Below are 12,783 nucleotides of genomic sequence, written 5' to 3' on the forward strand. Positions count from 1 at the left end.
CAAGCTATCAGGATTGTGATAGAAAAAGTATGTCGGTAAAATTACGCGGACTATAACTCGATACAAGGATTATGTTAAACATAGTCGATTTCATAGACCAGAGAAGTCTAGTGTCGCTCAATCTTTGATATTGTTGTGGTCAGTACATGACAGCAGGTTTTTAGATGCTTTAAAAGTTTGAAATTGAAAAATGGGTAATGAGATAAATTAATAGTGACAAAAGTCCTATTGCAAACATCTGATTGTTCAATTACTCTCTTACTCAATAACAGGAAAAAATATTAAGTATCATAACAAGTAGTCATTAACATTTAAATTAGGAATTAGAAAAGATTGACAAAAAAAATTAGTTTATCGACGCTCATTTAATGACCTAATGTAAAGTGAAGATTCGTCCATAGCTTTAGGATGTAGTGTTAGTCATCTTTTGATGATGCTGCTAACTTGGGAAAAATGCGCTGAAAAACAGTGTGGAAAGTGTTTTTGATAGATTTGTAACCATGATTTATTTCTAGCAAAATCGTCATTATCATCATCATTATTTTTTTTAGATTGCTCAGTGGAAACGAAAATTCGGCAACCCTTTACAACGCAAACGTCAGAGCCCTTTCTCATTATTTTCTCAATATGTGAAATCAAAAGCAGGCAAGAACAAAGAATTCAGCGAGAAACAAATTATGCAATACTGGAGAGAAATTGACGAGGAGATTAGGCAAAGGTAATACTTCTAATTTATTATATTTTTCTCGTACTTATCAATATCAAACAAGGTTTTCAGAGTGACTATTTTCCGGGTTTGAAGGCCGTCGATTTTTGTAATTTCTTCCTGAGTTTATCTTCGATGACTGGAAATTACGGCTGCGTAAAGCTTATTTATGTTGACCAAACTACATGTGTCAACATTAATACACTTTACGCAGCCGTAATATCTAGTCATCGAAGATAAACTCAGAATGTATGGACCTTGAAGAAGCTAGCTACTCGCACCAGTGAAACGTCAGGAAGAAATTCGAAAAATCGACGGCCCTCAAATCCGAAAAATAGTAACACTGTTTCAATAAAAAACTGTCGTTCAATAACCTCTTCAAATGAAAATGTGGTTGCATATGAAAAATAGTACAGTAATTCCTGTACCAAAAATCAATAATACTAATGAAGCCATCAACTTTAGTCTGATAAATACTTTATCTCCCATTGAAAAAATTATTGGGACGGTGGTATATCAACAATTGATTAATTAAATTGAAAGTAATAAACTGATTATGATGAACCAATCCGGTTTTCAATCTGAACACTCATGTGTTTACAAGTTTCAATATCCAAATGGAAACTTGCTGTTGATGATAATAAATATATAGTGGCAGTGTTTCTAGACTTCAAAAGGGTATTTGAGACAATTGACGTTAATATTCTACTAAAAAAACTCAAATATTATGGAATTTCTGGTTCAGTACTTGAATGGTTTAAAAGCTACCTCTCTGGTCGAACTCAACAGACTGAAATTAACGGGACATATTCAAACCTAAAAGGTGTCAATAATGGTGTACCTCAAGGTAGTGTCTTGGGCCCGGTTCTGTTTGTTCTTTACATTAATGACATCAACTTCATTAATGGATGTGAATTCATCAATCTATTCGCAGATGATACTCTGATTGCAGTGAGGGAACCTGAATTACAAACAGCTATCAATAAAATTAATGATATGATCAGAATATCTGAATTCCTCAAACTCAAGCTCAATTTCAATAAAACGAAAGCAATGATAATTACAACAAAACATAAACATAATTCAATTGAAAAACATCTATAAGTATGAATATTTACAATCAAAAAATTGAAATCGTCGAGGAATTCAAATATTTGGGGTTTATCGTTGATCAAACACTGAATATAAAAAAACATTTCAATTATATCCGCAATAAAATTGCTAAAAAACTATTTTTCTTTTGCCATGTAAACGGTTGCTTACCTTTTCAGACTTCCATTACAGTTTTCAAATCAATCATTCAACCACATTTCGATTACTACGCTATTTTATTATCACAACTTGATGCAAATTGTTTGTCTACATTACAAAAACTACAGAATAGAGGCATGCGCCTAATTTTAAGATGTAATAGGTATACGCCAACTACAACAATATTGGAAGTTCTGGATTGGCTTTCTGTGAAAGACCGTCTGTTTTATCTTACCATGGTATTCATCTTCAAAATATTGTCTGGTAATGCACCCCCATATTTTGACCAATTTATTGTTTTCCACCACCAAATTCATAATTACCCCACTAGGGGGAATTCTAATTTATATGTACTACCTTTGAACTTTACACGTTCCATGAACTCCTTATTCCATAAAAGACTATTGGACTACAATAGCCTCTCGCTTGAGATAAAACAAAGTGAATCTATTATGACATTCAAAAAAATACTTACTAGTCATATGAAGATACAACATCCACATTAACATTGAAATTATAATAACATATACAGGGCGTAACTAAATAAGTGTTAAACATTTAAGGAGGTGATTCCTCATCAAAAAAAGATAGGATCTTTCATATAAAGAAATTTCATTTGTGCATCCCTTGTTAAGATACAGCCCCTTAAAGGGGGTACATAAAATTTGTATAACAATTTTTTTCACAAGCACTAAAAAAGTTACAATATTGAAATTAACTTGACGTTTTGTACTACCAAAAAAACACTTAGCCAGAAATTTATTTGGTTTACCCCATGGTTGTAAGGGGTGGAAAACGCAACCCCAAAAATTTATTTCCAATGTAACTTTTTGTCTTATTATTTGTTTACCATTTAAAAATGTATTTCCGATAGCCTGTTATTAATAAATTAGTTTTGTTTATTACCCTTTAATCGTTTAATGCAGGTACTAACTACAAAATAACAATAAATCCAGTTCGCATTTATGACAATGTATCTCTGTAGTTGTTCCGAAAATAATTTTTTGCTGTTTAAATAATAAGACAAAAAGTTACATTGGAAATAAATTTTAGGGGTTGCGTTTTCCACCCCTTACAACCATGAGGTAAACCAAATAAATTACTGGCCAAGTGTCTTTTTGGTAGTACAAAACGTCAGGTTAATTTCAATATTGTAACTTTTTCACTGCTTGTGAAAAAAATTGTTATACAAATTTTATGTACCCCCTTTAAGGAGCTGTATCTTAACAAGGGATGCTCCAATGAAGTTTCTTTATATGAAAGATCCTATCTTTTTTTCGATGAGGAATCACCTCCTTAAATGTTTTACACTTATACAGTTACACCCTGTATATCTAGTATTTGTAATCTACGTTGTTATTTTTTTCTATTTATTGAATGCTTGGATAATTCCGAGCATATATATTTTAGTGTTATGAAGTTGGACTGTGACTTTGTCTATCCAATTTTAAAATGTTTTTGTATATAAGGATGCCTATTTGAAATAAATATATTATTATTATTTTTGCAGCTTCACTGACAAATGCGAGACCTGTCCTGATCCCATTGACTCAATTTTCCAACCTGATGCAAACTTTGGATCTATTAATGAACTTCAGGAAAAGCTCATAGAAGATTTCCAACCATTTAAAAGGAAAAAGGCAAAAAAAGAGTTTGAAGAAGCTATGAAACTGAAAGTCATGCAATCTATGTGTGCTCCTGGTGAACCAGTAGGATTGCTAGCAGCACAGGTAAATTGTCATTTTAGTTTTTTATTATCAACTTCTAACATTTTGAAGAACATTTTTATGGCGGACCAAACAGAGGCATCCAAATTTTTTTAATATAGGACACCCCTAGACCTATCAGAATCATACCACTTGTGCTATGCAATTTTCTGCAGTCTAAGAATTAAGGATTTTTTATATTTCTATGAGAATTTTCTGATTTTTTTTTTGTTATATGCTCCTTACAAATGTCTCTTAGAGTAAGGTATGAACATTTTTATCGATAATAAAAAATTCATGATCAAAGAAGGCAAAAGTTAAAATTTCAACTTTGAATTGAAACTCACTAAAAGATACTGACAGGAATGGCACCTAAGAGGCTATTTTATGCAAAAACAGGGCTTTTAAGTTTGTGGAAGTGAACTTTTCCAGAGGTAGTTTTTGTCATTCCCAAGGCTAGTTGAGAAAAAAGACCAATGATGTAAACAAACTTAACACAACTCTTCAATTGAATCGTCACTAAACTTCAAAATTTGAATTTCAGTTTCAGCTACAAATGAAATTTCTTCATCAAACTTGTCGGAGAGCAATTTCAATGGTAATTTTTTATGGCCGATTGCTTTTATTGGTTATATTTCAATTATGTGAGATAAGTTCTATCTGAATCAGCCATAGAAAAAATAAACTAAGCAATGATGGTATTTTATAATCAATAATAACTATACATTTTTACCTTGGCATCTTTGAATGCTGACTTCAGCAAATGACAGTCCAATTACCATTATTTTTTACTTTTTCTGAAAGTTTCTGGTTTCATAAAGTTTTTACAATATCCTTGGAACTAAAGACTTTTTCAAGAAGATTTTCCATTCATTGTTGAAAATTTACCTCTATTTTCTTCAAACGTTGATTTAATAATATCGATGAAACATTTCCTACCTTATTGTGGTTACAAAAAATACCGGAAACTAACGTATTCAAAAAACACTAAGAATTTCACTAAACAATTTTACAAAAACACAACACGTGTTTCGCCATACAATGGATTCTTCAGGTGTGTCTTAACTAGCCATCAAGTAACGGCCAATACCATCATATATCAAATACCGGAAAATCCTCTCCTGATAGCCCCTGATCACCCTGTAATATATATTATTGAATTTCGACGTGGGAATATTATTTTTCAGTCGATTGGAGAACCTTCCACTCAGATGACCCTGAACACTTTCCATTTTGCTGGTAGAGGAGATATGAACGTCACTCTTGGTATACCTAGACTCAGGGAAATTCTGATGATGGCTTCTAAAAATATAAAAACCCCTTCAATGGAAATACCTTTTAAGAAAGTGCCTAATATGGAAAAAAACGCCGTGTTTTTGAGAAAATTACTCACCCGAGTGACAGTTGCTGATGTTTTAGAAGTTGTGCACATTACAACTGAGCAACAAATACAACCTGTCAGGTAATTACATGCATTATTTTTTATTTCTAGAGTCTGTTCTTTGGGGTAACTTAACAGAAAGTATTTTGTTTTGGGAATTCAGTTATAAGTCTGTTAGGTCCATGTGAGTTCTTGAAACCAATGGCATACACAATGGTCATATTTTTAAATAATCTTTGTTTGAAAACTATACATTTTTTATAATAATGATATTAATAGAAGAATATTGTGTATGAGTACTAACATAATAACTTGGGAACATAACATAATACAAAATTAAAATATCGAATATTAATGGAATATATATGGATAATTAATAATTATAATAATAATATTTATTCACCATTTGTGATACATAGCGTATATATGGTAGATCAATGATTAATTACAAAGAACAGTACGTTACTTATGAATAAAATTATGAAATCAAAGCTTAAATAAAAATTAATATTTGAATATACAAAGGTATAGGTACATATAGATATATAAAATGCTAATTAAAAAATAAATAAAAAATGTGGCAATTTTTCTTGCCGTAGTCAAATAAATATACATATATATATTTACAAACATATACACATATATAAAAAAACGATAAAATCGCCAGTCAGAACACTGAAACTAAAGCAAAACAGCACGTGAAAAATTAGAAAGATTATATATCTTATTATTCTTCTGTGAAAGAATCCTCTAAATATTCCTTATAACTGTAGTAACATTTGTCCAGTAATAAGTTTTTAACTTTCTTACTGAACAAATTTGCAGAATTCAACCTCTTTATAGAAAGTGGCAGTCTGTTATAAAAATTTATTTATATATATATATATATATATATATATATATATATATATATATATATATATATATATATATATATATATATATATATATATATATATATATATATATATATATATATATATATATATATATATATATATATATATATATATACATATGTGTCTCACTTCTCATGGAAACACCCCCGTATCTTCCGTAATATTCGAGGTAGAACGATGAAACTCTCAGGACTGATGGAAATGCTCAAAATGCACCTACCACTTGAATGGGGTTGGCCAAAGTGATATACACTGTCCGCCATTCGCGATGGAACACCCCATTTTTACGGTAAAACATATTACGACGCAAAATAGTTCGATTCCAATTCCTGAACCCCTTCATTATATTTGGAGAGTACTCTCAGGTATGAAAGATACAGATGCTGTGAGATGCTATCATCCATTTTGAGCCTATCTGAGGAAAACGTCACAGCACCACATTCTCAGATTATCGTGATAGTGTGATTGAATAGAACTGGCCGATACTTGATGAAAATCCATATTAAAAAAAAAAAACTAATCAATAGAGTTTATTCTATGATTTTCACTAGAAGGGTTTTACAAAAACCGCTGTGTGAAGCAGTGTATGAAAAATTATCGATGGCGGCATCTATTATAACTCAAGAAGATTACTCGTGAAACTATCCCAATTCTATCCCAACCAGAAGTGAGAGCTCTCGATTGATGAGCAAAAACTGCAAAAAATGGAAAAAACTATATTCAAAGGTTCACATCTCGAAAACTGTACAGTTCTGAGCTTTGGCTGTGGACACTTTCAATCAGCACATCAAGAACTGCAACATATCAAAATTTCGGCAAAATTCAAGGCAAGCCATTTCTCATAAGAAATGTGCGGGGTCCTCAAAATATTGAGGAAACATTTTACCATCCGAAACAAAATTAATCTTCATACTCATTGCAACACCGAAACAACTGTTAATTTTCAAAGAAAAAATCGCACTCGGTGAACAGGTAAAATTTAGATTATTTTACCTACTTGCTGAATTGTGGTCTGAAATCATTTGAAGGGATTGAATTACATCAGTTTCATTCAATTTCGTTCATGTTTTGATGTCAAAACCAAAAAAAAAATCTACTTCAATTATTACGGAAGATACGGGGGTGTTTCCATGAGAAGTGAAATAAATTCGGATTTTTCAGGACTGAAATTTTTTCAAGAAAAAAGTGTAATCGTAGTAAGTTGTAATTTTGAGCCTATTTTGCCCCCTAATATGTTTTACCGTAAAAATGGGGTGTTCCATCGCGAGTGGCGGACAGTGTATATTTATTTGGCCAACCCCATTTAGGTGGTAGGTGCATTTTGAGCATTTCCATCAGTCCAGAGAGTTTCATGGTTCCACCTCGAATATTACGGAAGATACGAGGGTGTTTCCATAAGAAGTGAGACAAATTCGGATTTTTCAGGGCTGAAATTTTTTCAGGAAAAAAGTGTAATCGTAGTAAGTTGGTAGTCCTGATCACGAATCTGAAGGAATTTTGAGCCTATTTTGCCCCCTAATATGTTTTACCGTGAAAATGGGGTGTTCCATCGCGAGTGGCGGACAGTGTATATCACTTTGGCCAACCTCATTCAGGTGGTAGGTGCATTTTGAGCATTTCCATCAGTCCAGAGAGTTTCATCGTTCTACCTCGAATATTACGGAAGATACGGGGGTGTTTCCATGAGAAGTGAGACACGCTATATATATTGAATTGAGATAAACACAAAAAATCTAGTTTCAAAATCCAAATTTTGGCACCAATTTATGTTAATTTAAATTAGTTAAATAGGTCTAGTAAAATTCTGTAAATTATACCTAGTCTTCTACTGTTTCTAATCTGTTCTTTTATACATTTCAGGCAACACCAGTATGAAATTAAATTCAACTTTCTACCACGATCGTGTTACGGTCATGAATATTGCGTGAAGCCAAAACAGATCCTTCACCATATGAAACAAAATTTCTTTGGTGAAATGTTTGCAGCAATCAGAAAATTTACCAAAATCAATAGCCACATGTAAGAACAAATACATTTGGTGTATTGTCTAGTATACTTTTGAATATTCTGTTGTAGCATTACGATGGATGAGTCTAGAAAAAAAAGAAGTGCCAACACAGAGGAGGACAATGAAGGGGAAAGTCAGATAAGAAATGAAAACGCGCAAATGAGTTCCTCCGAAGATGAAGTAGAGGATAGTGAAGATGCAAAAACAACAATTAAATTCAAGGAAATCCGGGATGGTTTAGAACCAGAAGACGAGGAAAAGGAAGCTTCAGATTCGGACAATGGTAATTAATTGAATTAACTCGAATTTTTGATAGACATAAATAGCTGGAAAAACTAATTGACTGAATTTTTTTGAAAACCAATGGTGTTTTCATTCGGAATTATAATTAGTAGTGAAAAAAATTCATCTTTTCTATTTAATTTTCCAGAAGAGTTGGAAGGAAACGAAGATATGAAAGACGTCGAAAAAAATCAGCAAACAGAACCAAATTCAGTAGTTGAGTCCCATAATTTTGCTCAGAATTACTTGGAAGACACCAAAAAATATTTATGGTGTAAAATAACATTTGGAGTGAGTACATTTTTCAGGTGATGTGTTGAAATTTGAATTGATGATAACATGAATTGAATATTTCAGTTGCCTCTGAACTACAAGAAATTACATCTAACCGAAATGTTGAAAGATGTTGCCAATAAATCAGTCATATGGCAAATATCAGGTATCAAAAGAGCTATTACGTACACCAAGAATGATTCATTAATGTTGAGAACTGATGGGGCTAATATTGTCGTAAGTTCAGTCACTATATTCAAATCAGATAATTGAAAAATATCAAAGTATGAAGCAAGCCCCATGTACAAATTATTATAATTTTTTTAAGGAAATGTTTAAACATCATGACACCCTGGATCTTCTACGACTGCACTGTAATGATATACATCAATTTGCCTGGACTTATGGTATAGAAGCTGCATCAAAAATAATAGTTAAGGTAATAGATCAATCATTACTTCTAGTTGAAATCAGTTTTTATAGTGAACAACCTGATTTTAGGAAGTTAAAGATGTGTTTGACGTTTATGGAATCAAAGTGGATCCAAGGCATTTGTCCTTGATAGCAGACTATATGACTTTCAGTGGAACTTATGAACCTATGAGTCGAAAAGGAATGGAAAGTAGCCCTTCGCCCCTGCAGCAAATGTCGTTTGAGTCTTCTTTAACCTACCTCAAGAATGCCGTTATTAGAGGTATAATTTAACATGAACATGATATAAACTGTATAAAAAACACCTCACTAATTTCAATTTCTGACCAACATTTATGATTCGTAAAGTATTTGTGACTCTTTATAATAATAATAAATGCTTTTATTGAAAGGTTACTCAGTACAAAAGATACTAACAACGTAACCTAACAAATGGCAGAATTCAACATCTGCACATGATAAATTACGGCAGATATTGCTCTTCCATCTTACTCAGTATCTTTTTGATTTGTTACAGGAAAGCGAGATGATCTACAAAACCCCTCAAGTTCTCTCATGGTGGGAAAGCCTATTGGAACCGGAACAGGATGTGTCTCATTGTTTCACAAAATTAAAACCAATGAATTTAAACAAAATTATGGTAATGACTGTGATTGAATTTGAAAACAATTTGCTATGTATATTTTTTTGTAATTTTGAAGTTGACATAAAAACTACCATTTTTTGTTTTTCTCTTACTTTTTTTATTTTCCTTCACCTTTCATGATATTCACTATTGACACGAAGTCACTTGGTGGTCTAAGTATATTTTTTCTCAAATACTTAATACTCAAATATTATCAGTCATAAAAACATACAATTAAAATTTCATATGATAATCTATTTAATGTTGAATGACTAAATTAAAGCTGAGTTGCTACTAAATTCTTTTGTTGTATAAGGACACAGATCGTCAAGAACATTTCTTAGTTTTCGCTTAAAAGTATGTGTTGGCAAACTCTTCAACTTCAGTGGAAGTGAATTGTAAAAGTAGAAACCAAAAGTATTTGGTGATTTTTTGGATAATTCCAGGTGCCTGAAGGGTACCTGCAATGTTACATAGGCTGTGAATAGCCGTGATGCTCCCTAGGTGGCTCGGTGCGTACCCAGAACACGAGACTTATATCCAAGAAGCCGATACTATAGACATCGAAGAAAATATGGACAAAATTGATTTTTGGCAAATGTTTTTTTTTAACAAATGACCTAATGTTATACATTTTTCTTCATGAACAATTTGTCATGTGGAGTTTTTGTGTGAAAAAAATTTATTTGGTCTGAAAATTTTAACACAAATGTTGCAAAAATTATACCTACTCATTTTCAAAAACGAATCTGCCAATTTTTCATTTGGTAAACACAAACAACTCAGACTCAAAACACTTTAAATTAACATATAAAGTTGATTATATTTGAAATCTCTTCAGAAACTATTTAAAATTTGTAATTGAAAATATCAAGCAAATTTATGATTCGGTAGAATTGGTACTGTAATAATTGACTACACTATACAATAAGTAAACTTAACTTTATTTTATTTTTCTGATTGATTCGGCCGTTACTTGATGAAGATTCATAGTAATTTCAAAAACTACACCTCAACGATTTGATCTCCACCAACTTTATTTGAAAAATATATCACAACATGTTTCGCTAAGACATTAGCTTTTTCAAGTGATTTGTACATCAAATCATCCTTACATTACTACTTATATACTACAGGTAATCATAACTGAGACTACCTCTAAGAAATTACCTGAACCTCTACATAACGTACCTGTTCAATTATGATTACCTAAAGCATATTGCCTCACATCTACATCAATAATAATTCTTTCTCGGTTTTTAAGAAAACAAGTTCAATAATGGTGATCTATTCAAATCCAGTTGGTCATTCATTAGAATGTTTGAATCATTTTCCATTGCTTCCAAATGATTCAGCTACAGACCTTTATTTTCTATGTGCAAAATTTCGAACTCTTCATTAATGATGTGATTTTCTTCTAGAAGATGATTTGAATATGTTGAATTTGTTTTCTTATTTACATAGTACGTATGATGTTCCTGGATTCGATTCCTAAATGTCCTGCCAGTTTGAGCAATATATACCTTAGGGCACGTTCCACACTTTAATTTATATACTCCTAAATTCTCGAATTTGGATGTTTTGTCTTTATTATTTTTCACTAACTTTCCCAACGTATTACTTGTTCTATATGCAATTTTAATATCTCGATTCCTCAAGAATGAAGCCACTTTTTCCGTTGGTTGTCCAAAATATGTTAAGGCTCTATAATTTTGATTATCTACCTTATCAATGGGAAAAACGTCTCGAATCGCTTTTGTGTAGACTTTTTTGGCAAGTATTTTGTTTATTAATTCGGCTTTAAACCCATTGTTTACCGCAATTTGCTTGATGATAATAAGTTTTTTATCGAAATTATCTATTGAAAGAGGAACATTGACTAATCTGTGAATCATGCTATTATAAGCTGCTACTTTGTGTTGATAAGGATGGGTAGAATTGTAATGTATAGTAATATCCGTATAGGATGGTTTGTGATAAATTGAAAAATCATGTTTTTTGTTCATTCTACTAATTGTTAGGTAAATTGATTGAGTTGTCTGTTTCTATTTCAATAGTGAATTTAATGTTTTCATGAATTTTGTTAATATCCCTATGAAAAGTATTTAATTGCCTCTTAGTACCTGTAAAACATACCAAAACGTCATCCACATATCTATGCCAATACAAGAAATTCTTAATCAAAGGATGTTTAAAAATCGACTTCTCTAGATTATCCATGAAAATTTCTGCAAGCATAAGGCTTAATGGATTTCCCATAATCAAACCTTTTGAGGAGGAATAAATACTGTTGTTGAATTGAAAATAATTTTGGTTGAGACATAATGACAGAAGGTCAATTATTTCTCGTTTTATGATTGGGTTCACTCTATTTTTATCTAATAATTCTATTACTAAAGTAATAGTATCATCAGGAGGTATGCTGGGAAAAAGATTCTGCACATCAAAGGATAGTAATTTTGCGTTGTCTGGTAGAGGTATGTTCTCTATTTTATTGATTAAGTCATATGAATTCCGTAGACTAAATTTTGGTTGGAAGGTTCAATGGTTCAAGATGATATTGATTAGCCTTTCTGATAATTTCACTGATGGTGCAGTGACAAAGGAAACCACTGGTCTAATTGGATAACTCTGTGCAGTTCTATGAGTGAATATAATTTTGGCATTTGGGGGTTTATCAATGTTAATTTGAACTTTTCCCTCTCAGTGAAAAGTATGTTTGAATTTTTCAAAAAATCCTTCACTTGTTTTTGGAATGAATTAGTTGGATCACGTTTCGGCGTTTCAAAATTTCCTAAATTCAAGAAATCAAGGGTTTTGTTGACATAGTCAATTCGGTCAATAGCAACCACAGTATTCCCTTTATCTGCTCTATAATATCGATGATGTAATATACATCATTTTCGTTAATTTTACTACGTATTGATTTCACAAGTTTCAATTCATTCGTAAAACTACCTTCTGTCAAAAATTCTGACTTTATGATATGTGACGCTTGGTGCTTGTTATTAATGCTATTAAATGTCCCTCCTAATGCTATTTCAGTTTCTATCCCCAAAATTTCAAAGTAAACGGTAAAAGCGGTAAACAATGGGTTTAAGGCCGAATTAATAAACAAAATACTTGCCAAGAAAGTCTACACAAAAGCGATTCGAGACGTTTTTCCCATTGATAAGGTAGATAATTAAAGTTATAGATCTTTAACGTATTTTGGACAACC

General features: G+C 31.7%; 1 protein-coding gene across 1 annotated transcript in view; it reads left to right on the forward strand.

Annotated features, from left to right (window-relative positions):
• Positions 1 to 9,670, forward strand: part of RpI1 (RNA polymerase I subunit RpI1) — a 28,607-nt gene extending 18,937 nt beyond the window's left edge. The window contains exons 19-28 of the mRNA XM_074172659.1: positions 552 to 718; positions 3,468 to 3,687; positions 4,851 to 5,125; positions 7,804 to 7,962; positions 8,020 to 8,234; positions 8,382 to 8,524; positions 8,591 to 8,743; positions 8,835 to 8,945; positions 9,008 to 9,200; positions 9,456 to 9,670. Coding sequence (XP_074028760.1) covers positions 552 to 718; positions 3,468 to 3,687; positions 4,851 to 5,125; positions 7,804 to 7,962; positions 8,020 to 8,234; positions 8,382 to 8,524; positions 8,591 to 8,743; positions 8,835 to 8,945; positions 9,008 to 9,200; positions 9,456 to 9,595 — 1,776 coding nt within the window. The 3' untranslated portion in view covers positions 9,596 to 9,670. The remainder of the gene's footprint in view (positions 1 to 551; positions 719 to 3,467; positions 3,688 to 4,850; positions 5,126 to 7,803; positions 7,963 to 8,019; positions 8,235 to 8,381; positions 8,525 to 8,590; positions 8,744 to 8,834; positions 8,946 to 9,007; positions 9,201 to 9,455) is intronic.
• Positions 9,671 to 12,783: the final 3,113 nt, after the last annotated feature.

This window comes from Leptinotarsa decemlineata, unplaced genomic scaffold (genome assembly GCF_025532065.1).
Source record: "Leptinotarsa decemlineata unplaced genomic scaffold, Ldec_3_MD MMD2_tig00000133_RagTag_RagTag, whole genome shotgun sequence".
NCBI lineage: Eukaryota > Metazoa > Arthropoda > Insecta > Coleoptera > Chrysomelidae > Leptinotarsa > Leptinotarsa decemlineata.